The sequence below is a fragment of the Amblyraja radiata genome, chromosome 15, assembly GCF_010909765.2.
Source record: "Amblyraja radiata isolate CabotCenter1 chromosome 15, sAmbRad1.1.pri, whole genome shotgun sequence".
Classification (NCBI taxonomy): Eukaryota; Metazoa; Chordata; class Chondrichthyes; order Rajiformes; family Rajidae; genus Amblyraja; species Amblyraja radiata.
Window position 1 is genome coordinate 44116430 of NC_045970.1, and position 27093 is coordinate 44143522.

The following is a 27093-nucleotide window of genomic DNA, read 5'->3' on the forward strand; positions in this document are numbered from 1 at the left end:
AACTAATCATTGGTTATGTATTTATAAAATCTTTTAGCCATTCCCCCTTACTTGAAACACCCGTTTTCTTAGATTCTTCCTTTTGACCTACCTTGTTCTCGATTTGTTTAGTAAGTAAGTAATTTCTTTGTATTATTAGATTTATTATGACTCATTTTCAAATCAGATTTTAATTCTCCAAACAAGTTATGAACTGGAGCTTTTTATTGCACTCGCATTTCTTGTTATGGGAATACTGTATGTGCAATCTATAGAAAACATATCTATGGTTTTCATTTTGTTTTCATTCTTTCTGCAGTATTTAAAGAAAACCGGCCATCTGCTGGTATCCAGTCAATATTCGTCCTTTGGTTAAAGTAATAATAACAAAATCATTTTGCTGTCTGTGAGATCATGCACAACATTAATGCTGTACTCTTCAACACAAACTTGGTGTAAGAGCCGTGATTATTGGCAGCAAGGGCTGCATACTGAGATTCACAGGGACTAGAGCCATCTACAGGCTGCATGAGGTAGATATAAGATGTTGCCTTCTCTGAAAAATGGCAGCCATCACGAGATTTTGCAAAAATGCATTTTCATTCATGACCACTATTTAGTGACAGCCCACAAATGACCATTTCCCCCCCTAAATGTATCCAAAAGCATTTCAAAGAGTTGTTATAAAGTGAAAATTGTCACCATGCCTCAAAAGGATGCTAACAGAGGTAGATAAAACGTTAGGTAGACAAAAAAGCTGGAGAAACTCACTGGGTGAGGCAGCATCTATGGAGAAGGAATAGGCGACGTTTCGGGTCGAGACCCTTCTTCAGCGAAAACGTTACTCAGATAGATTTTAAAGGGTATCTTAAAACATGATTTAAAAAAAAGTGATTTGGAAAGATAATTTAAATCTGAGGAACCAACAACTGAGACCATAACTATTAGTGGCAGGATGAAAGAAATCAAGGATGAATGTGGGGTTGTGTTCCAGTGCTCATGATCGTTCTATATTTACCTCACTGTTTTTTACTTACACGTTTCCTTATATATAAATACACGTTGTTGATTAATAAATTTGAATTTTAAAACGTAACAAACTGCAAACCTGAATATTGCTGAGCACTTCGCCTGTTACTTGACTCAGCATTGATGTGACATCATCCATGTTATAACATGCCAGAGCATCCTCAGTTGTGGAGTCTTTAACTTCCATCTCCTCCTCAGTCTCTTGCACAACCTAGAAAAATATGTCTTTCGTTTAATTTAGAGATACAGCGCAGAAACAGGCCCTTCGGCCCACCGAGTCCAGCGATCCCACACACTCCCACTATCCTACAAACACTAGGGACAATTGACAATTAAACCAAGCCAATTAACCTACAAACCTGTACGTCCTTGGAAGGTGGGAGGAAACCGGAGATCCCGGAGAAAACCCACGCAAGTCACGGTTCACAAACTCTGTACAGACAACACCCGTAGTCAGGATCAAACCCGGGTCTCTGGCAATGTAAGGCAGCAACTCTACTGCTGCATCACTGTGCCGTGAATCTATACATAACTAAAATCTCTGATTTTGTGCTCATCCGGTTTGCGCAGTTTTTCTATTTGCGCAAAAACGGTACGTGATAGCGCTATGATTTTTTGCCAGGTTCCTCGCCGTTCTCCTGTGCTGCAAGTGCAACACGTTTCGTTCCGGTCGGTGGTATATTGTAAAAGTTATCGAGGTTTAAAAATCTTTAAAACAGCGTGTACGCAGATTCCTTCAGTCAGCGTCACGCAGATTGGTTTCTTCTCCTGTCAGTCAATGCCACGGCTGGGATGGCAACACCCCTTCCTGCCCCACAGGTGGTGGCTTGTCCCACCTCACTCATAAACTCCTCTCTCCCCTCCTCACAGTAACTTGTCTATCGTCTCCCACACCACTGGCGGCGTCCGCGGGGGTCAGTGGAGGCCCACTGGAGCCCCTGGTCCCGTCTCTCTCTCCCTCATCACTCACCCCTCTCCCCTGCCCGCTGTGGCAATGGCGGTCCTGTCTACTCGTCCCCCCGGGTCCGTCTCCTCCTCCGCCGCCGCCTCCGTTGCGGTAACTCACCCTCATGGCCCTCTCGGAGGAGATCTTCTCCACCAGCTCATCGAAACATGTGGTGCCCACCATGACGAACACCGACTCCATCCCCCCTGCGGCCCGGCGGTGGCAACGAGCAGGCAGGCAGGCAGGTAGGCGGGTGGGCAGGATGGAGATGGGCTGAGGGCGGTGACAGGCTGAGCGGCAGCAGCAGGCGGTCGGACAGGACCGGGACGGGCCGAGCGGTGGCTGAGCCAGAGTGGGCAGAGAGAGGGAGGGAGAGTCGGGTTGCAGGGTGGGCCGAGCAGTTTGCGCGGACACACACACACACACACACACAATGCAAATGGGTCCAATCATCAAGTCAACGGGATCTAAACCACAGCTACCAATGAACGACCCGTGGAGGAAAGAACTGCAGATGCTGCTTTTTATCGATGGAGGGAGGGAGGGAGGGATTGGCTGAGGGTAGGGGAAAGAGAGGGAGGGAGGGGAGGAGCAGAGGGGAAAGAAGAGGGAGGGTGAAGAGGAGGGGGAGGAAGTGCTGGGGGATGAGGGGAATGAGCCGTGCCTGTGCAGTTGGGGCTATGCGTGAGTGGTGCAATATTGCATTGGGGGGATGGATTGCGTTGGGGAAACGGGTAAGTGGTGGAATATTGCATTGGGGAATGGGTTGCGTTGGGGGACCAGACCAGGAACCCAACAGGTTCCACTTAGTTTAGTGCTTTATATAAATGTACATTTGTGAACAAATTCTCATTTAACTGTGAACTTAGAAAATGGGGCCATACCTCAGGTTCTGCTTCCTCTGTTGGCTGCTGTAGAATGTAGGATGAATAGATATCCCAAGATAAACTCTCCTCCAATGGTGAAGGGAACGGATCTGCTGACTTGATAACTTCAACCTCAAGCTAAAACAAGGGGAAAATGATTTTGCATTAAGATACTGTGTCCAGTACTCCATGCTATGATAAAGGTAAATAAAGACAAAGTTCAGGAAAAACAAGTTACTAAACGTATCTCCATATGAAAATAAAAAACACACATTATTGATCCTGGAAATCTGAAATAAAAACATAAAATACTGGAAGCACTCAGCAGGTCTGGCAGCATCTGTGCAAAGAGAAGCAGAAGTAATATTTCAGTGCGTAGGTGCTGAGGAGTGGTGCACTGTCAGATGTGTCAATTAAGTGGCTTCACTATATTGAACAAAAATCACACGGAACAATTCAGAACATTCTACATTGTGGTCTGGTAAATATTTATACCAAAAACAACATTTCCAAGTGGATTATCTGATTGTGTATCACAATTCCGTTTTTTGGGATCTTGTTGCGTGTAAATTAGATGAATTTCCAAGATTACAACAGTGACTAAGCCTTAGAAATATTTCAATGGTTTAAATGCACTTTGTGACTTAGCTATCTAAATAGCTATCGAATACAAGTAATTTATTTGTGTAGGAGGAACTGCAGATGCTGGTTTACACCGAAGATAGACACAAAATGTCTCAGTAATTCAGCAGGACAGGCAGCATCTCTGGAGAGAAGGAATGGGTGAAATTTTCGGGTGGAGATCCTTCTTAAGGTTAGACTCTTTGTTCGTATTGGGACAGTTATGAAGAAGGGTCATGGACCTGAAACCTTAACTTTTTGTTCTTTTTTTACACAGATTCTGCCCAACCTGCTGAATGTTTCCAGCACCAACTGATCTCTTATTTCTTTTCTTGAATCATCAAATACATCCTATAATTTGTACCGAGACAGAAAATGCTAGAGTAACTCAGTGTGACAGGCAGCATCTCTGGAGAGAAGGAATAGGTGACGTTTCGGGTCGAGACACTTCTTCAGACAGGTATAATTTGTACCTACCTAGCTCGCTTCCCTCTTGGGGCCTCTGGTTTTCCTCAATTTCTGCATCCAAGATATTTTTTTACAGGATTACCTTCGATTTGTTCAAATTCCAAGTTCCAACTCTGGGCTGTTGTGGGCCAGGTCATTCTTCCAGAGTTACAGCCCTATTCCCCTATCATTTCTTGCCTGCATGTGTATATTGAAATGCAATCTGGTACAAGATGCTTCAAGCAGTTCTGAACGCAAGTGCAGAGCACCTTGCTCCAGTTCACAATCCCATACTGCCCTCCATGAGGAGTCAAGTGTCAAATTGCAATCAGTTGCCCATTGGCAAACTGCTGACATGCCTACTATATGTTGCTGTGCAGAGTACGTTTTATATATATTCCTCTGCAGATGATTTCGTGATTTGAGTTCCTCAGTCAGTTTTTGTTTCACTATCTATAGTTCTTATATAGCTGTAAATAATAGAAACATTAGATTAGTTCATCCCCATTTTACGAACGCCCAACCTATGTAAAGCCTTGGAGCTCAGGAGGCTGAGGATGATCTGAGAGAGGCGTTTAAAATCATGAGGGGAATAGATAGGGTGATTGCACAGAATCTTTAACCCAGGATAGGGGAATCAAGAACCAGACCACACAGGTTTAAGGTGAGAGGGACAACATTGAACTGGAATCTGAGGAGGTAGTTGAGACAGGTATTAGAACAGCATTTCAAAGACACTTGGACTGGACTGGAATAGTTTAAAGGGTGTGGTGGTGCGGATGACGGCAGGTTGACAATGATGACACCGATAATCACAGAAGGGTGATCACGCATGATGTGGTTTATTCATAGTGAAGGACAGTAATGACGAAAAGGTCAGGGTATCTATAGGGGCACAGTCCCTCTTCATCAGTGTTCATGTGTGAAGACGCTGCCGATCTCGGGCTTGTTCCAGCAGCTCGGTCTTGACCTCACAGAGCAGATGCTGGTGGTTTCAAGCTTGTCCTGGCGGCTCAGTCTTGGCCTTGAAGAAGGCACTGGCAATCTAGAGCTTGCCCTGGCAGCTCAGTTTTGGCCTCAGAAGAGCTGCTGGCAGTCTCATGCTTGTTCCAGCAGCTCAGATTTGTCCTTGAAAAAGAGGCATGGTGATTTCAGGTTTGTCTCTGCAGATCACTCCTGCCTCAAAAGGAGGTGCTGGCGGTTCTGGGCTTGTCCTGGCAGCTCAGTGTTTGCCTCGAGAAGCATGCACAGTAATCTCAAGCATGTCCTGGTGGCTCAGTTTTGGCCTTGAAGGATTACCTGCCTACCTTGTGCTTATCCTGGCAGTTCAGTCTTTGCTTTGAAGAAGAGACCTTGGTGGTCTCAGGCTTGCCTAGTAGTTCAGTTCTTGCCTCAAAGAGGAGATGCTGGCGGCACTCCATGTGCGGGTGCAGTCCCTTGTGCACTCCATAGGCAGGTGAGGAGATGCTGGCAGTCTCAGGCTTATCCCGGCAACTCAGTCTTGGCCACATTGGAGACGTTGGCTGACTTGGGCTTACCCCGACAGCTCAGTATTCTTGTCAAGTCTGCAAAAGGGGAAAACAGCTAGTAGGGAGTTGCCCCACTCTCTCTCCTTTCTCCTCTTTCTGCCATACTTCCTTTCCTGGTTTCTTCTGTTCCCTGCTGCTTCCTCCCTCACCCCTTCATTTTTCCTCTTCCTGGCTGGAATTGCCTTGGTTTTTAAGGAGGAGGGTGATGAGGTGCAGATGGAACAGCTAATTGGACACACCAGTTGCTTCTTTGGCCTCAGCTCAATCTGGATCTGTATTTTCCAGCAGCCAGGCGTTGTTTGTGTTGCTGATCATTGATTTCTCCTGGTCTTTCTGCTAGTGAAGGGGATCAGAGCTTGGGAGAAGGGCTGTCACAAAGGATGTGGACCAAAGGCAGGCAAATGGGTCTTGCTTAGATATAGCATCTTGGTCGGCATGAACGATTTGGGCCGAAGAGCCTGTTTCCTTGCTGTATGGGTTCCATATATGGAAAAGCGTTTGGGAGACGGGCAGGATGGATTTGCTGGCAACTATCCTTGATACTTTGCCACATTGAACCCAGGTAAAATACATTCTAGTAAAATGCAAAACTTTTTCACCCAGTGAGTTGTGAATGTATGGAATTCTCTGCCTCAGAAGGCAGTGGAGGGCAATTCTCTGGATGCTTTCAAGAGAGAGTTAGATGGAGCTCTTAAAGATAGTGGAGTCTGCAGATATGGTGAGAAGGCAGGAACGGGGTACTGAATGTGGATGATCAGCCATGATCACAGTGAATGGCGGTGCTGGTTCGAAGGGCCGAATGGCCTACTCCTGCACCTATTGTCTATTGACAGTCTATTGTGCTGTTGTGTTTAATGTACCTGCAAAGCTGCAACAATTCAGGAAAGGTCTCGACCCGAAACTTCACCTATCCTTTTTCTCCAGAGATGCTGCCTGACCCGCTGACCCAGCTTTTTGTGTCTACCTTCGGTGTAAACCAGCATTTGCAATTTTTTCCTGTACAATTAAGCAATTAATTGTGCTTGTGCATGTGACAATTACTCACACATGGCTCTTGAATGATCACATTACAATTACTAATCAGAGATCTCCCTGCAGCAGATGTGTGTTTGTTCCAGTGGAGAATGGCTACACTTAGAAACACAAACGATCAGTTATTATCAGTCTATCACCATCACCAATTTAAATCTACAAGGCACACTTGCGTATAATGAAATTATTACTAAACCAATTGCACTAAAACCATCTGTAACAAATATATGTTGGAATAAACATAATCGTGATAATTTTATCTCAATCTTGGTATTGTTCTAATAAACATCACGGACAAAAGGCATGACTATTCCTATTCTCAATGTTGCTGACAATGTGCAAAGAGGTATTTCACAGCACTTAACCATTAAGTGTGTGCCAATCCTCAAACCGGGGTTGAAATAAAAGCATGGGTTAAAGCTAAATGTCTTGTAGGTATTTTAGTAAAAGATTTTGACATTTTCATGGAACATTTCAAGAATTTTTTTTTTCCAAATATGATATTTTGCCCTAAAACCATTTAATGTTTCCGGTGCACCTTGTGCATAATATTTAATCTGGAGAATATACTAACATTTGCTCAATAGAAGTGTTATTTTTAAGATTTAAACAATAGCATCCTTCATTTATTCGTCAAATGAAGTCTGATCATTTATGGAACTATTAAATATCCTTCTATACTTAAAAGTTAATGAAACATCCAGCTAACAACCAACATTTTTCGATTTGTTGTTTTTTTAATTGTTAAACTGGGTTTCAATACATATTTGTCAAATGGTTTAATTTATATATTGACATTTTAGAAGAATTAACAAATATAAACTGAGAAGTCATAGTCTAGGTTGAAACAAAGACAGGAAAGACTCTGGACTATATCCAAAGTTCAGTGACCTTTGTTAAATTATCGGACTATTTCCTTACACTTCAGAAAGGCTGATTTCACGCACCATATGCTAGTGTCTCTCATCATCAAAAGAAAACTGCTATCTGAAAGCATGACTAATGTGGGTGCATTTACAAGATATCTTTCAATCAAAATAACATTAAAATGGTTTATCAAATCCGTTGTTGAAGAACCCAAACTAAGTATTAAAAACAGCAGGAAGTTTCTCACCAAACACACACATTTTGTGAGTTACGTCATATGTGTTGAAATAAGTGTGAGATGACATTGCAGGAAATGTAACTAAATGAAGTGGGTAACATTCCTGCTTTCACAATGACTGCCAGGAAGAATAAAATAAACAGTGGAAATCTATCCCAAGCTGACCTTTATGCCCACCATAAGTCTCTGCCCATCTTCATCCAATTCTGTCACAACAGCTTTAGGCTTTAGTTTTTTGACTTTAGAGATACAGCACGGAAAAAGGCCTTTCAGCCCACCGTGTCCACCCCGGCTAGCGTTCACCTTATGCACTGGCCTACACATACTTGAGTCAATTTTATAACTTACCGAAGCCAATTACTGACATCTACTACAAACCCACTGACCCCTACATTACCTTGACTACACCTCATCCCACTCTGTCTCTTGTAAGGAGGCCATCCCTTACTCTCAATATTCAGATTCAATTTTCCCATTCTAGGGAGACACAGGGCGTCGCGGTGTGCCCGCGCCGCCGCCATTTTGTCTATTCCCTGCTACATCTGCTCCCAAGATGAGCCTTTCCAATCTAGGACATATGAGATGAACTCTTCCTTCAGTAAACATGATTTCATCCCTGATGTTGTGGATGGATCCCTCACCCATGCCTCCTCCGTGTCCTGTAGTTCTGCTTTCACTCCCCCTCCCCCCAGATGGAACAAGGAGCGAGTTCCTCTGGACCTCTCCTTTCACCCACCAGCCTCTGCATCCAATACATCATTCTCCGAAATTCCTTCCACCTTTCCCACCACTACCAGTCACATCTTCCAAAATGGCCTCACAGATAGACAAGATGGTGAAGAAGGCATATGGCATGCTTGTTTTCATCAACCAAGGCATTGAGTCAAGAGCTGGGACATCATGTTAGAGTTGTACAAAATGTTGGCACACTTTGGAATTTTGTGTGCAGTTCTGGTTGCCACTTTACAGGAGAGATGAAGCTAGAGACTGTGCAGATGAGATTCACAATGAATGTTGCACTGATTGGAGGGCTCGAGTTATATAGAGATTTTAGATGGGCTGGGTCTGCTTTCCCTGCAGCAAAGTGTGACGTGATCGAGGTGTATGAAATGATGGCAGGCATGGATAGGGTAGATAGGTAGAGTCTGTCTCCCATCATACGGGTGTCTAAAACTAGAGGGCAGAGGTTTCAGGTGAGAAGGAGGAGGTTTAAAGGCAAAATGAGGAGTAAATTTCTCTCACAAACACTTGCTGGCATCTGTATTGAGCTACCCGAGGAGGTGCAGGAGGCAAGAACACATTTAAGAGGCACTCGGACAAATACTTCAAAGAGCATGAAATAGAGGAATATTGAATTAATGCAGTGAAATGGGATTAGTTAGATTGGCATGATAATGAGCCAATTGTGTATTTCTCGCCTGCACATTTCTTTGACTATGAGTCAATATCACAGAGAAAGCTGGAGAATGCCTACAATTACGACTGAAAAGACATTTGGACAGATATATGATCAGGAAGACTTTACAGGAATATGGGTCAAATGTAGATAAATGGGATGACCCAAGCATGCCAAGTGGTAGACAAGTTGGCCAAAGGGCCTGTTTTCATGCTGTACAGCTCTATGACATAAACAGCAGACTTGCAGAAGGTCTTAAACACACATAGAAAGCAAAATGCCTTACGATGGAGAATTCAATGTCGAAATCCAAAAAGCTGCAAAGGGCTTGGATACAAGTTGAGGTGCTGTCCCTCAAGCTTGAATTGGGCCTTCAAGTCAATGTGGTAGAAGGATGAAGAATTAAATTAGCAGTCAACAGGAAAGCTCAGGTTTGCTGACTGAATGCAGGTTTGCTGACTGAATGCAGACTATTGCTGAAGAAATCCTGCTGATGAATGCAGAATTGGATTGGGATCATCGTTAGACAAGTCCTGTGCTTACTTTTGAAATTGCAGTTCCCTTCTCCCATAAGGCAGTAACCAGATTCCAGCACCGCACATTGCTCCCAGCCCCCGCAGAGACCCAGGGCATGACCTCCGACGGCTCCAACCACTTGGCCCATTTAGTCTCTGAGGTCTGCCCCACCCACAACCACAAGGCCAACCCCAATACTGATCATTGCTCGCCTTAGAAACATAGAAAAATGGAGTAGGCCATTTGCCCCATCGAGCCAGCACTGCCATTCAATATGATCATGACTGATCATCTAAAATCAGTACCCCTTTCCTGCTTTTCCCCCATATTCTTTTATTCCTTTAGCCCAAAGAGCTAAATCTCTCTCTTGAAAACATCCTGTGAATTTGCCTCCACTGCCTTCTGTGGCAGAGAATTCCACAGATTCACAACTCTCTGGGTGAAGAGCTTTTCCTTATTCTTAAACTGTGACCCCTGGTTCCCCCAACATCGGAAACATTTTACCTGCATCTAGCCTGTCCAATCCTTTAAGAAATTTACATGTTTCTATAAGATTCCCTCTCATCCTTCTAAATTCCAGTGAATACAAGCCCAGTCAACCCATTCTTTTATCATATGTCAGTCCCGCCATCCCTGGAATTAACCTGGTGAGCCTACGCTGCACTCCCTCAATAGCAATAATGTCCTTCCTCAAATTTGGATACCAAAATTGCACACAATACTCCAGGTCCCTGTAAAACTGCAGTAGGACCTCCTTGCTCTTAAACTCAAATCCTCTAGCAATGAAGGCCAACATGATATGATTTATATGATTGATGCCCCATCCCAACCATCAGTTTCTCATCACTGCCCCAGTATATTAGTTACACCACGTCTGCTTCCCACCCACATTTTGTTAATCATACCGCATCTCCGCCTCACACCCAGGCTACTTAGCCTGGTGTCTGATCTAACTCCAGGTCCTATTTCTGGCCTCCAGCCACTGGCCCTCTCCTTCCGGGATGGCAGATTAAATATTATGAGAAAAATGCAATAACCTAAACAAGCAACCTTGGGAATGTAAAACTCTCTCGGCTTCTCCCTGCGTCTTTATCACAGCCTCTGATAAATTTAAAGCTCTCTCTTGTATGATCACATGGCCTTATTATTTTAAGAGAAGAGGGACTCAAGACTGCTCATCTTTTTATAAAAATGTTTCAAAATAAAATTAATTCCTCTGGTTTTCTTTGATAATTTTTTGTTTTGGACAGTGCACTTACTGATGAAATTAGGATGCTGTGAATGTTGCTTTCCAGAATTTCTGAACCAGCAGCATCATATAAGGTATATACAGAAAAACTCCAATAATCTGGCACATCTGAGACTTTAGTGGTGCCGGACTGCCAGATTATCCCCCACTATTGAAAGTTATTTCTGTTGATACCTCAAAACAATTTAAATTTTTTTCATTAGATGTTACACAGTATTATTATTATTATTATTACTATTATTATTATTATTATTATTATTATTATTATTATTATTATTATTATTATTATTATTATTATTATTATTATTATTATTATTATTATTATTATTATATTATTACATTTTCCAATTAACCTGGTAATTTTAAAGGGAGCACGGGATACAGTGCTTCAACAAGTTTAAAAGGAATGCTGGAACTGGAGCCCGGGCGAGATGATAAGTCTGAAGAAAGGTCTCGAACCCGAAACGTCGCCCGTTCCTTCTCTCCAGAGATGCTGCCTATCCCGCTGAGTTACTCAAGCATTTTGTATCTATCTTCAGTTCAAACCAGCATCTGCAGTTCCTTCCTACACATGAAAGTATTCTGCAATTGCCAGATGCCGAACCATTGGGATTTCCACACAGATGGATAGTGGATTATTGAAGTCATACATACATGTAGTTTTGCTTTAACACGTGTTTCCACAACATTGGCATTAGATATTAAGCAATCAATGAATCAGGGAGCACTGTTTGTATTAAGCAGACATAGAAACAGAGAACATAGGTGCAGGAGTAGGTCATTCAGCCCTTCGAGCCAGCACCGCCATTCAATATGATTATGGCTGATCATCCAAAATCAGTCCCCCGTTCCTGCTTTTCCTCCCATATTCCTTGATTCCTTGATTCCCTGATTCCCTTGATCCAATTGGTTATAATGTAATTTCAATCAGGAACTAGAGAACCATTTAAAAGTTACTTTGGAAATTGACAAGCAGAAAATAAATCGCTCTTGGGAAAAAGGACAATCTAGGGAAAATAACCTTGCTTCCATGTAACCTCCCCACAGAAATGAGACACCATTGTCTTTTAAGAACACAGCTGCTACTTTCACCGCGGGTGGTCATTGGAATTGACAAGCAGTCGTTTCCATTGATACTTGGGCAATGATATTCTATGAAACAACATAACATACAGCCTTCAGCACTTTTAGTTTGCAGTAACATAAATAAACTTACAGCTATTGAAAATACGTTGATTTTTGAAATTCCTGGTGGGAATCAACTCTGTTATTGCAAGTCTGAAAAGGTCTGGCCCCTGACCCCCTTCTCTCCAAACCTCAAAATTCTGTCAGTTAGAAAACATTTTAAGCCATTAAACCTATTTTTAGTTTTGTAAAGCTGTCGCAAAGTAAATGGATCAGCAGTGAATGATTTTCTTTTATTTACCTCCCAGCTCTTAAATAATTAATAAATAAAATGTACTGAACTTTGCAAATTAAAGTCAATGCTGAAACCACTCCAATTTTACTTTTGTTATGGTTTCAGAGCATTTCCTTTCATGAGATATTAATGTTAAACTCCCTCGAGGCTGAATAAAGTTATTCACCGAACATCTAAACCTTATAATGCTAGACAATTTCACTTTAGATTTCCATCTATGAGAGAGAGCCAATCTCATCTGGGCTCACAGTAAGAGACCTACATTAATTTCATTGTCATGGGAGAAAACTGATACAGGCATTTTTGAAGTTATATATTACTGACCTGAGTGTCTAGAATCTTTAGGTCAGGAGTATGATGGAAAAGAAACTCGTAAAGTCTGTAATGCTGAAATACACTAGGAAATAAACACAATCAATGCAAAATAGCCCAAGGCTTTTTAAAATAAAACTATCCATTACACAACATTCAAAACTGAAATTATATTAAATGTACATGAAATAAAGCCCAAATGCCAAAATCTCTCTATTGAAGACAAGTAATAATATTAAGGTTTTTGCAAATGTGACAAAATATGTGATCAATGCCAACCCTTAAGTAATTGATCTTATTTGCTGACCAGTAAATGCAAACTGAACGTTAAGACGGTAAGTTGCTAAACCTTGAGACTGGAAATAGTTATAGGTTGAATACCTACTCAGTGCAGTCAGAGTTATAGTTTAGGCGCAATAAATAGTCACAATATCCCTAGAAGGAAATTGTTCATGGTCCTCATTTCTGATTACTGCTCATTGATTCATGATCTGAGGATCCTAACATGAGGAGAGAATGGAGCTCATTTTGATGTACTCTGCAGTTCAATAATATTCCAAATCTCCGATTTACAATTCAATTTCCCATTAGCTGAAATTCTGCAGGATTCCGTTTTCTCATTCACTGTTTTTCATCGAAATTATGTCTTCACCCAACATTCTTCACCAAACCTTTGCTTATTATGGTGGGCACCCTTTATTTATTGCCTTCTTTCTTCAGTGCATATAATATTCATACGATTAAAGTAAGAGTAAAATTCAATAAAATATGAACATTTCAGAAAAAAGAAAATAACAAAATCAATGAAAAAGAGAACCAGAAAATAAACAAAATACATAAATGCCAACTTGACTTGAAACCAAATTGTGCACAAACTACAACTGGGAGAAACAGGGGTGGCATGATGGCGCAACGGTAGCGTTGCTTCCTTACAGAGCCAGAAACCCTGGTTCGATCTTGACTGCGGGTGCTGTCTGCACAGAGTTTGGTATAATTGTAAATTGTCCCTAGTGTTTGTAGGATAATGTTAATGTACAGGGATCGCTGGTCGGTGCGGACTTGGTGGACCGAAGGGCCTGTTTCCGCGATATATCTCTAAACTAAACTAAGCTATGAAGAGAAAGAATTCAAAAATAAATAATTGGATATTGATGGCTGTTATAGAACTATTTAGATGCAATGGAAAACTAGGAAGATGAGCAATTATTTTGTGTTTAGATTTTGTTGGGGAGTAAAAAGAATTCAGGTAAGAATAGGTTCAACATTAGAAAAAAAACAGCCAGTTACTCATCTCTGTTTCAATTAAACCATTTAAAAATATACAAACAGAAAGAGATCAGGTTGAAAATCAGCATAAACTAAATGAATTCTTCAAACCAGAATGTGGGCCTCAAGCAGAAATTCCAGCCCAGTAGGAGTTGCAATAGAGTTATAAAACTGTACATTTAAGGGCCAAAGAGTAGAAATCAGTCATATGTATGCAAATTGACTATATTCTGATTGATGTAAGGTATTTCTTAAATGACTATCATATGGAGAAAAAAAAAGGTCTTCAGTTGGAAAATTATGTAAATGAAAATATAGTATAATTTCTGCCATTTTCTATTGTTGATTAGTTTTAAATATAGCAGTGCTTACTGTCTTTACTGTAAGTGCATACTGACTTTACTGTTGACTCTCGTTATCATTTTCAAGTTAACAACATTTTATCTGATAGCCAGATATGTTGTTTATATCTAGCTTCCCCAAAATTTTGTGCCTGTAGCTATCTCATTTCCTCTCAAATCATGCTATCTCGGCTGTAATCTACCAATTGTTTTTCCCATTAATGGTAGAGTTTCCCAAGAGATCTGTTCTCCCTCTCTCACTATTTCCATTTGTATCAATGACATCTTGCACTTATTATCCCAATATAATAAGAGGTTAGTGTGCAAAATCAAAGCTCACGGGTTGGGGTTTACATACAGGCATAGGTTGAGAATTGACAAACAGCAAACTCAGTAGGAATAAATGCCTCTTTTTTTTCCACATAGTAATCACAGCTTGGGCTTCAGTTATTCATAATAGGTAACAAATTAAATATAACATCCACAATTACTGACAACACAAAGTTGTGAAGGAATGTGGGTTGTGAGGGGGATGCAAAAAGGATGCTCCATTGTGATTTAGAAAGGTTGGGTGAACAAAATGCACAGCATAGCTGCTTCATGTGGACAAGTGCGAGCTATTTTTCCAGCAGTATTTCCTTTGGTCCCATTTTAATGCATTTCTAATGTTCACATTAATAACTCCATATGGTAGTGAGTTCCAAATTCTCTTCTGGGTAAAAAAAAAAAAAAATCACAAATTCCTCATTAGATTTATTAGGGATTATTTCATTTTTATAAATTGTAAATTTTGCTTTCCCAAAAAGCATAGCCTCCAATTACCTACATAACCTCCTTTATCATTTAAATGCCTCTATTAAATCATCCTGCAAACAATTTTTTTTCTGCCACCATACGATTATCTTCAAAATAAATCATTATTGATGTGTACTTCTGATTATTGTGAATTAACTAGCATCAAATAATGAGAGAATATACATAATACATCAAGTTCAAGTTTATTGTCATGTGTCCCTGTATAGGACAATGACATTCTTGCTTTGCTTCAGCACACAGTACATAGTAGGCATTTACTACAAAACAGATAAGTGTGTCCATATACCATAATATAAATATATACACACATGAATAAATAAACTGATAAAGTGCAAATAACAGATAATGGGTTATTAATAATCAGAGTTTTGTCCGAGCCAGGTTTAATAGCTTGATGGCTGTGGGGAAGTAGCTATTCCTGAACCTGGTTGTTGCAGTCTTCAGGCTCCTGTACCTTCTACCTGAAGGTAGCAGGAAGATGAGTGTGTGGCCAGGATGGTGTGGATCTTTGATGATACTGCCAGCCTTTTTGAGGCAGCGACTGCGATAAATCCCCTCGATGGAAGGAAGGTCAGAGCCGATGATGGACTGGGCAGTGTTTACTACTTTTTGTAGTCTTTTCCTCTCCAGGGCGCTCAAGTTGCTGAACCAAGCCACGATGCAACCGGTCAGCATGCTCTCTACTGTGCACCTGTAGAAGTTAGAGAGAGTCCTCCTTGATAAACCGACTCTCCGCAATCTTCTCAGGAAGTAGAGGCGCTGATGAGCTTTCTTGATAATTGCATTAGTGTTCTCGGACCAGGAAAGATCTTCAGAGATGTGCACGCCCAGGAATTTGAAGCTCTTGACCCTTTCAACCATCGACCCGTTGATATAAATGGGGCTGTGGGTCCCCCTCCTACTCCTTCCAAAGTCCACAATCAGTTCCTTGGTTTTGCTGGTGTTCAGGGCCAGGTTATTGCGCTGGCACCAAATGGACAGTTGCTCGATCTCTCTTCTATACTCTGACTCATCCCCATCAGTGATACGTCCCACAACAGTGGTGTCGTCAGCGAACTTGATGATGGAGTTCGCACTGTGACTGGCTACGCAGTCATGAGTATAGAGTGAGTACAGCAGGGGGCTGAGCACGCAGCCTTGAGGTGCTCCCGTGCTGATTGTTATCGAGGCTGACACGTTTCCACCAATACGAACAGACTGTGGTCTGTGAATGAGGAAGTCGAGGATCCAATTGCAGAGGGATGCGCAGAGACCCAGTTCTGCGAGTTTGGTAACCAGCTTGGAGGGTATGATTGTGTTAAATGCCGAGCTGTAATCGATGAATAACAGCCTGACATATGAGTTTTTGTTGTCCAAGTGGTCCAGAGCGGAGTGGAGGGCCAGCGAGATCTCATCCACCGTTGATCTGTTGTGGCGGTAAGCAAACTGCAGTGGGTCCAGGTTTTTGTCGAGGTAGGAGTTGATTTGCGCCATGATCAACCTCTCAAAGCACTTCATTAATACATATTTACCACAGATATATTGAGGTACATTCTCAAAAAGGAAAACAATAAATGTTGCCACCTGCAAAGTTAAACTACCTTTAGCTGCCACAGATGCAGTTACTCATTCTAACTGCCTTATCAACTATAGAAGCTAAATAACATTGCAGCTTGTAAACTAATAAAATAATTGAAAGTCACCTAGTAGAGTATTGTTCCAAGTGGTAATGAATTTGATTGTCAATAACAATTCAAAAATAACATTCATTAATTACATAACTGAGTAAATTATACAGGGATGAAACACAAGAGACTGCGGATCCTGAAACATGGAGCAAAAATCAAACTATTGGAGAAACTCAATGGTCAAGCAACATCTGTAGGGCGTTATACATCATCTCCAACCTGCTCTATTGCATTTGGTGCTCCCAATGTCATCTCCTGTACATGGGTGACACCAAACCCAGACTGGCTGACCTACGCTCTATCCACAGTAGCCATCCCAAGCTTCCTGTTGCGTGTCATTTCAACCCATTTTCCCATTCCCACATCGACATTGAATTTTCCATTTCTGGCTCCATCTGCCTATTTGTTTTCATTGTCTGCTTCCACCTTCCATCTATCACCCATCTATCGCCACACTCCAAGCTCCACATGGCTCCTTCTGCCCATCACTCCTCACTCTTCCTAAATCTACTTATCAGCTCCATCTCCTCCCTATACAGGAAACCTTCCACTTCCACTCTCAGTCCTGAAGTAGGATCTTGATCCAAAACGGCAACAATTCCATCACCAACCCCCCCCCCCCCCCCACACCCGCCGAGTATCTCAACAGTTTGCTTTTTTGCTCCAAATGATATGGCTGATTTTTTTCATGGCTAGGTTCTTTCATCCATCTTGCAGTGTGCAGATGATTGAAGGAAATTCTTATTAAATTACATCCAGTTAGAAAGAGTACCGTTTTTACAATCCACAGTCTAAAGGGACTACCAACAGTCTACAATTAGAAATGTAACCTTATCACAGACACACCAATATGTCTCCTGCTGGATTAGCAAATTATAGATGCAGATTAATTAATAAGGGTTCTGATTAATCCTGCAGTAACAGCTCAATTACTAGACATTTCTGATATAATTGTTTATTTCAGTGGTTCAAGTCATAATCTATTCATGCTTCTGCTCCTCTGGAAAAGAACAACATTTAATGATAGGCTTATTTAAAATTTGTGGTGTAAAATATTGGGCTCCTAAGCTAAAAACATACATTTGCGATACGAGGGTTTGCAGTGAAGGTTATACAGTTGGTTCCATGGAAGGCAGGTCTGCAAGGTGAAGCCTTTATTTCTTATGACGAGAAGAATTGGTCTTATTAAAGCATAAATACTTAGGGCTCAACGGGATAGATACAGTGTGCATGTTTCCCTTGGAGTTCAGAACTATGGGCCTCTTCACAGTCTCAAAATAAAAGATAGGCCATTTCAGATTGAAGTGAGGGGAAATATTTTCACTCAAATATTGTCAAATCTTTAGAATTCTCTCGTCTGGATACTGTGGTGACAGTTGTGTTCACGTAATACAGTGAAGAGACCACTCATTATGGAGCCAAATTGCGTACTCCTGCTACTGTTTTGCTGTGTTTATGTGTTAGAATTTCTATGGAATTAAAACATATGCAGCAACCTGTGCACTTTTGCGCAATTAACACAATTAGCATAATTAACATAGAATATATTAAATACAATGTTGCACGGCAATATAGTTCATAATCACTCTACCTTGCGGAACTGAGTGGGCATAATGATGAACAAAATGAACAGGTCATTTTCTTTATAAAAGAGAGACTGAGATCTGGTCTGTTATAGGGTTTCAAAATTACAAAATTTAGAGTCAATCTAAAAAAAGGCAACATAAATATCAGCTAACAAAACCAACAGAAAAATGTAGAGAGACTTTAGTATTCAGAGCAGTGAAAATATAGAACTTGCAGAAAAATGGAATGGACAAGGTGAATAGCAATTAAAGAGAAAATGTTCTGATCATTACCAATCCAGGGGAGTTTTTAAATGATAAATACAAGAGGAAGCAAGGAATAGAAGGAATCACGACTGAGTAAATGAAGCAGTTAGATAAAAACAAAGTGGTGCAGCGGAACAGCAATAGTCTGCAGCATCCCAGTCAACCTTGACTTCTGGTGTTGTGCATATCGAGTTTGCCCATTCTCCCTCTGACCGTATGCTTTTCTCAGTCAGAGGAAGTTCCCCTATAGTCAAAGTCAAAGTCAAGTTTATTTATCTCATACACATACAAGATGTGCAGTGAAATGAAAAGTGGCAATGCTCGCGGATTGTGCAAAAAAAAAACTACAAAACAGAATGTATCCTGCTGAGCCTTTGAATACGTTTTATGTTTTAGCAAGGACAATCTTATGATCATGAGAAATCAGGGGGAGTTGTTGGGCATATGGGCAAGGATAAGCTTCAAGAAATAACTAAAGGAACAAGATTCATGGAATAGCTTTGAGAGTGGGCATGGTGTTTATGGGTCAAATAGCCCCTTTGTGTGCAAAATATGAATATGGGAATCTAAATGAAACCACAAGGTCTGCTTTCTATGATGCAATTGTTAGGATTTTCTCTCAATCAGCATTGGACAATATTCAGTACTTACTATTTTGAAAGGAATCATAATTTTTACAAGGTCATGTTATTGATTATGAGATATATACATTATAAAATCACAGCATTAAAATAAAAAAGATAACGACCTTATTGTAACAATAACCTTGCTGCCTTCCTTATTTTCAAATGTGAAATAAAGACAGAAAATGCTGGAAATACAGGTCAGGTTATATCTTAGGGAATCAAAACAGAGCTTTTGTATCAGGTCGAAGACCTTTCGTTAGAACAATGAGATGCAGACTTACATGGTGAGCATTTCCAGCATTTTTTGTTTATATTTCAATTTTCAATATCTGCATTAAACAAATTATTTCAAAAGTGCTTTTCATGTTATCCTATTTTGCAGCATAACTGAAGATAAAATTGAAATGTATAATCAGTATATATGAAAATATTAAAACTATCAATAATAATGTAGAATGCTATGTGAACAGCAAGAATGCCGAAAGATTATTTTATACCCTGATGTGTAATGCAATAGCATTAATTAGTAATCTCACAGCAAGGGATCCTCGGGGATAGATCATAACATGCTAGAATTTGAAACTGCTTTTTAATGAGGTGTATTTAAGACAAAAAAATAGCTGTAAACCTAAATAAATCCAATTATAACGGTATTAGAAATGGGTTGAAGATAGAGAAATTAAAAGCTGTGATATATAAAAGCAAAGGGAAAACTGTTTCATAATACTTCACTTAACGTTAAAAATATTTGGGGTGGGTTAGTTCATTTTCCGTGGCTAACAAATAAAATTATTTTATAATAGATTAAAAAAGGCTTAAAATATTGTTAGGAAGAGTGACCAATTGGTCATTGATTCTTTATGATGATCAATGTTATGGTCATAATAAAGAACCAGCAAATGATTAGCATAACATTGGTAAAGAGGGAGAAGATGATAGAATATTAACTAATACAAACTAACAGGAAATATAAAACAGATTGTAAGAGCTTCTACAAGTATGTACAGGTGGAGATAGCAGTGAATGTAAATATTGGTCTCAAGTAACAGGAGAATTATTAAAAGGGATTTTAAAAAAACAGATGAGGATTAACAACCATCTGTTTCTTTATTCACAGTGGAAGATCGAACTGATTGCCAGAAAAATTGTGAAACCAGAAATCTAATGAGAGTAAGGAACTTATACCAATTAATACTAGTAAAGAACCACTGTGTAGGAAATGAAAGTGACAAAAAATTAACAAATCCCCCCGAACAGTTGTCCTACATCTAATTTACACTTAAAAACTTCCAGATTAGATTTGTTTTCATCAATTCAGCCCTGGTCCTGGTGTTGCTATGATTCTGTCTGCCAATAACCTGCACTGGCAACTGACTGCACCTGCAATTATTTCAGTTCTTTGGAACGCTAAATACAATATGTCACCAGATATATACAATACAATATTTCACCAGATAAGGAAAGAAAACAACAGACCAGGACAATTAGAAATGACAGTACAAGTTCACTTTGCATATTTCAGAAGCACCACAGATTTCTGGGAAAAAGAGATTTAAAGTATTTCTATGATCCTTAGCTTATAGAATCATGCACTGAAATGGGATTGCCGTGCTTCATTTAATGAGCTGCTTGAAGAAATTCCAGCTACTGAATCATTATGATCAAAAGAAGAGACTGTTGCCTTACGAGTAAAACATGGGGACGTGAGACAAGGCATTTTCCTGTATGTGTCTGGTTGCTGTGCGGCTGATAAAAGTGCCAGTGATCGCAAGGTGTTTAGATTTCGGGTAGAGCCACTGCCTCACAGTGCCAGAGAACCGGGTTCGAATCTGACTTCGGATGCTGTCTGTGTGGTTTGAACATTCTTTCTGTAACAGCATGGATTTCCTCCCATATCCCAAAGATGTGCGGGTTTGTAGGTTATTTAATACTTCTAAGTTGCCCCTAATTGGCCTCTGTAAATTGCCACTAATGTATAGGGGATAGTTGAGAAAATCGAATTACCGTATTTCCCGGCAATGAAGACGCACCCCCATTTTGAGTTGCTAAATTTTGAAAAAAGGCTGGCGGGACAGGATCAAGGGTTTGGTTTAGTCCAGGAGTCGGCAACCTTTTTTGCATAGGGACCAGGACCCATGTTTGTGAGCGGATGGCGGGCCACATCTATCGCCATAGTTAATAAATGGAGGTAATAATACATACTAACTAAATTAGTAATTATTCATAATATGTTCTAATAATACATAAATTAGTAATAGTACATACTAATAATACATAGTTTTCACGTGTTTTTCTATAGGTTTTCTGCAGTTCCCAGATCCCTCGCGTCCCCGGGACTAGCTGTAGTTCCCAGTTCGCCTGCGAGCCCCGGGACTGGCTGCAGTTCCCAGGTCGCCTGCCCTGGGACTGGCTGTAGCGCCCAGGTCGCCTGCGAGCCCCGGGACTGGCTGCAGTTCCCAGGTCGCCTGCGAGCCCCGGGACTAGCTGCAGTTCCCAAGTTGCCTGCGAGCCCTGGGACTAGCTGTAGCTCCCAGGTCGCCTGCGAGTCCTGGGTCTAGTTGCAGTTCCGCTGTCCGGTCCCAGCGGCCGCTCGCAGCCATCCGAGCTACTGAGTGATTTGCTGGCATGATCCCAGACCCCCCTCCTTCTCAACGCTCCTGCCCTCCCCGCAACTTTACCTCTGGCGGCCCAACCGTGCTGACCCAGGCTATACTCCCCACACGCTGTGGAAGGAACTTTCCCCCCCCCCCCCCAGCGGTGCTGTCCTTTTATAGTCGCTGTACTGAGGGATAGCCAAGTCTATCTTTCTTGGCTAACAATCTAAACTCTGGCCTCTAAGACGCAGGTAAATTTTCTGGCCTTATTTTAGGGTAAAAAATAGTGTCTTCATTGCCGGGAAATACGATACATAAATACATGAATGAGCTGGTTGTCGGCATGGACTCGATGGGTCGAGGAGCCTGTAAAAAGGGCGGTAGCGTTGCTGCCTTAGAGTACTAGAGACCCGGGTTCAATACTGACTGTGGATGCTGTTTGTACGAAGTTTCTACGCTCTCCCTGTGACCGCGTGGGTTTTCTCCAGGTGCTCTGGTTTCCTCCCACACTCCAAAGATGTACAAGTTTCTAGAAAATTGGCTTTGTTAAAATTGTAAATTCTCCCTAGTGGGTGGATAGTGTTAGTGTACGGGATGATCACAGGTCGGAGCGGACTCGGTGGGCCAAAGGGCTTGTTTCCACACTGTATCTCTAAAGTCTAAAAACAAATTTACACGCTATTGATAAATATCAGCTGAGGTAAGGTGAAATGTGTGAAGAAAAGCTTGGTCCAATTTCACAACGATTGTAATTTCAGAGCAACTCGTTGCTAACATATTCTATCTTGTGTCAAACCACTTGAGCAAATGGATCCAATTTCTCTGCCTTGAGCATAGAAACACAAATAGGTCATTTGGTCCCTGATAACTCTTCCATCATTCTATGAAACCAGGTCTGTGTAGTATTTCAACTCATCCATTCGTCTTAGCTCCATGACACTTGGTACTGCATAAAATTGATCAATTGTAGGTTTAAAATGATAACGTAAGCTCGTACCTTCTGTGAGAATCCTATGCTTCTAACATCGATTACGAAGCACGCAGTCATGCCCAGAAACCAGGTATTTTAATGAAGGTTTCCTAAGCACATTTACAATGGATTGACAAAATGAGCTGTATACTTTTGAAATTTTTTAAAACTCTCACAAATGAACAGGCAAAATAAAATGTATATTGAAGTTGAAAAAGGATCTGTGGCCTTACGACAATGAGTAAACCTCTTGCTTTTTGAGGCGTGAGATCCAGTCCAGAATTGTTACCTACAAATACACGCATGATTGACCATGCTGCAGGAGCACTGAGGCAATGCAGCAGCATAAACCACGGTGTAGAACGGTGTATTGTCCATGTGAAGAATTCCGAAAATGGAATTCGCAAAGCACAAACTAGTTTCTTGATTGATATTCTGAAAAGATATTGAGTGCACTGCAACAATTTAGTTCCTCTGGTTAGCTCATTCATCTTGCTACTACATTGTGGTGAACAATCTGCAGTTGCGTAAAATATATACATTTTGACAGCATGGTACTCTCCTACCTCCTGGAGAACATTGGAGTAGATGAGGGTATTAACACCTTCAAGAGTGCAGTCTGAAATAAACCACAGCATGGTGAGAAAATCAACCAGTTAGGGACATTAAAATACATATATTCAAGGGACTGGATTGTGCCAAATATGAGCGTGTTCCCTCTCTAGAGCCAGGTTGAAGTAAAGTTTGTGAAAGATTGGCAACAGCAAGAGATATCTCCTGTGCTAGTGCCAATAACATCAACAGAAAATATGTGGCATGTTATTGGTAGAATTTCAGGAACTGGAAAAAGATTAAAGAGTACGATCTCAAAAGTGGTCATTATTTGAATGCTTCCAGTATTTTTTTTAGTTTAGAAATACAGCGCGGAAACAGGCCCTTCGGCTCACCGAGTCTGCACCGACCAGCGATCCCGGCACATTAACACAATCTACACACACTAGGGACAATTTACATTTATACCAAGCCAATTAACCTACAAACCTGTATGCCTTTGGAGTGCGGGAGGAAACCGAAGATTCCGGAGAAAACCCACGCAGGTCACAGGGAGAGCGTACAAACTCTGTCGACAGCACCCGTGGTCATGATCGAACACGGGACTCGGGTCTCTGCACGCTGTAATAGGCCTTTCTCACAGGGCGACTTGACGCAAGAGGTAACCAGAGTTGAACATCGTGGGAACCTCGTACGATAACCGTACGGCATTCGTGGACCACCGTGGACCACCGTGGCGCTAACGGCAGGTAATCGTGTAACTTGTTGACTCGGGAGAAAATTCAAGCAAGCTTGAATTTCTCCAAGAGTGACTTGTACACTTGTGGTTGAACATTGCAACATTATATGAACGTAGTGGCCAGTGCGATATCCGTAATAACTCTTGCGTTTACCGTGGGAACTCCTGTGAACGGTGAACCCGGAAGCTGGACAGAGGGGACAGAAGGTGAGTAAAAATTGTCTTCTGTGGGATTGAATTTAAAAAATAAAGATTTGCATCCGCATATGGACATCAACTTATTCATGAGTTATGTTAATGAGATTCAAGAAAATAACTATAATCTTTAAAAGGGACTTTACTGAAAGGTCCCGCATTTTTATGGTCCGTGAGAAATTTTTCACGTGTACTTCTTTGAGAGATACAGCTCGGAGTCCTCGCCGACTAGCGATCGATGCCTTTCCGAAGCAGGGTCCGGAACGCTACCAATCAATGTTCTCCAGAGACCCGTGTAAGGAGTGAACTGCACATGCTGGTTTAAACCGAAGACAGACACAAAAAGCTGGAGTAACTCAGCGAGTCAAGCAGCATCACTGGAGAAAAATAGGTGATGTTTCGGGATGAGACACATCTTCAGACTCAATTCCGATTAGGATGTCTGAAGAAGGGTTCCGATTCGAATCGCCACCTATTCTTTTTCTCCAGAGATGCTGCCTGACCCGCTGACTTACTCCAACTTTTTATGTTTTTCTTCCCAGATCTGACTTACCTGCTGAGTTACACCAACATTTTGTGTCCTTTTGTGCGTATTAACCAGTATCTGCAGTTCCTTTAGACATTACCTAACTTCAGATTTTAGAGATATAGCGCGGAAACAGGCCCTTCGGCCCACCGAGTCTGCGCCGACCACCTATTCTTATACACTCCAGGGACAATTTTACAATGTTACCGAAGCCGATTAACTTACAAACCTGTAATCTCTGGAGTGTGAGAGGAAACCGGTGCACATATGGTCAGGATCGAATCCCCGGTCTCTGGGGCTGTGAGGCAGCAACTCTACCACTGTGCCGCATGTAGTCAGATTTAATAAATTGCTGGTGTTGCTTCCAAAGACAGAGGCACTGATAATATTAGATCAGAATTGCATCTTTCCGCTAATAGTCAATTATTAGTCAATTAATAATAGAATCAATTATTGTTGGTGACATTTCACCTACGAATATCAGACTATTTTCGCAGAGGTAAGGGCCAATTAGGCATAGCAAAAGGTATGAACACTTTTAAACATTTTTTTCCGACTAATTTGTCAAATGCAAATACAGGGAGAATGATCAAAGTGCTCACATGGCTCACTCTGTTAGAAGCGTTCTGAGTTTAAATGTTCCGTGTATTCCTTCTTAAAGTATAAATTTTTGTGTGGCCAGGGGTGCGATTGAGAACAGCTGGGAAAGGGCGGAGGGGGCGTCACGAATAACAGCGATTCCCTGGCCATATTATGGCCCATTCCCCAACCGTAACATTAATCAAGCTCTGTCTAACTCCGCCTTCACACCATCCCCCTGTGACATGGGTTAGTCATCGCTGGGCGGGCTGTGGGCCGAATGGCCTGCCAACGGGAGTCAGAGACTGACACTGAGATCCATTGTGCAGGAAGGAACTGCGGATGCTGGTTTTTACCGAAGATAGACACAAACGCCACCTGTTCATTTTCTCCAGATATGTTGCCTGACCCATTGAGTTACTCCAACATTTTGTGTCTGTGTTCACTATGAACATTGAATTATTTAATTTTAGGTAACTTACACTCTCTCTCTCTCCCCCGCCCACCCCCTCCTGCTCCCCCCCCTCCCCCATGCAGTAAATGTCGGTTAACCAGTCCAAGGTTTGCAACGATGGTTCCCTCTTGGGATCACACTATCCCTAGCCAACAATTGGCCTATCAGGGAACCAAATATAGACATAAAGTGCTGGAGTGACTCAGTGGGTCAGGCAGCATCTCTGGAGGAAAGGGTTAGGCGACATTTCGGGTCGGGACCCCTCTTCAAAATACCCTGCTGAGGTCATCTGTTGTTGGCCCTGATTTGTCCCGGTCTTTTCTTGCTTCCAGTTCCCCCCTACAATCATCCCGAAGAAGTGTCCCTACCAAAAATGGAATCTATTCCTTTTCTCCAGAGATGCTGCTTGGCCCGCTGAGTTACTCCAGCATTTTGTGTCTAACTTGCTGATTCAGACAGTTTTTGATTATCAAGGATTCTGCGCTGACTCTTTACTCTGAAACACACGTTGGAAATTTAAACTTGGGCGCAACTAACATCGTCTTAGTGTATCGTCAGTCTACCGTGGGAACTCTTTAACTCAGCGGGCAGGCAGCAGTTGATTGTTGCTCCCTTCAGTTTCCCAGGGGGTCGGGACGGGACTGGAGTTGGGAGGGAAAGGTGGGGGAGTCGAGAGAGAGGAGGGGGAGACAGATGGGGGTGTCTTCATTTACTGGCGGCGGGTGTCTGTCACTGAAACAGGCAGGTGAGATTTCACATCCACCTTGTGTGTGCCTCTCTCTCTCTCCCTCCCTCCCTCCCTCTCACACAGGCTGAGAGACTCTGCCTCTGTGAGTGTACGTCTCTTTCTCCCCCTCTCCCACACACAGTAAGACCGAGGTACTGTGCTCAGTCCATCTGTGTCTCCCACATACACAGTAAAACTCTGCTTTGTGTGTGTATATACGTCTCCCCTCATTTCTCTCTCTCCCCCCCACCCCTCTTTCTCCCCTACCCCACCTCTCTCTTCCTCCCCCCACACACAATAAGACCGATGTATTCTGCTTAGTCTCTCTTCGCTCCCACACACACAGATAGACCAAGGTCATGTGCGCTCTTTCTCTTCCGCCAGTCACCCCGAAGTACATCACACTGCCTCTGTGCCTCTCTCTCTGTCTCTCTCCCCCTCTCTCCTAAGTAATGTGGCATCTTCCTGCAGTAAAGTCACGGCATTAGTACAGGCATGTCTCCAAATGAGCCAATTCAACCAAGGGAGGATATTTATAGTGTGTGAAAAAAAAAGTGACATCATTTGTGCCACGTGATTATTTAACAACACTTCACAGTTCACAATGTTCATTCAAGATTTAACGGGAAAGCTCGGGAGACGGACAAGTCACTCGCACAAATAACAGAAATGCCGAGTACCCGTGGGAACTCTTTATCTACCCCCCCCGTTATATCGTGTGATATTGTGCTAGACCACGACCACTTCACTCTGGTTACATCT

General features: G+C 41.8%; 1 protein-coding gene across 2 annotated transcripts in view; it reads right to left on the reverse strand.

Moving 5' to 3' along the window:
• cabcoco1 (ciliary associated calcium binding coiled-coil 1) overlaps nucleotides 1–27093 on the reverse strand; it is a 69773-nt gene that overhangs the window by 8240 nt on the left and 34440 nt on the right. Inside the window, exons 5-7 of one of the 2 annotated variants that reach the window (XM_033034291.1) lie at nucleotides 12460–12532; nucleotides 2839–2958; nucleotides 1088–1219 (exon numbers count right to left, since the gene is read on the reverse strand). In XM_033034291.1, coding sequence (XP_032890182.1) covers nucleotides 1088–1219; nucleotides 2839–2958; nucleotides 12460–12532 — 325 coding nt within the window. The remainder of the gene's footprint in view (nucleotides 1–1087; nucleotides 1220–2838; nucleotides 2959–12459; nucleotides 12533–27093) is intronic. The other variant, XM_033034292.1, reaches the window with a different exon arrangement.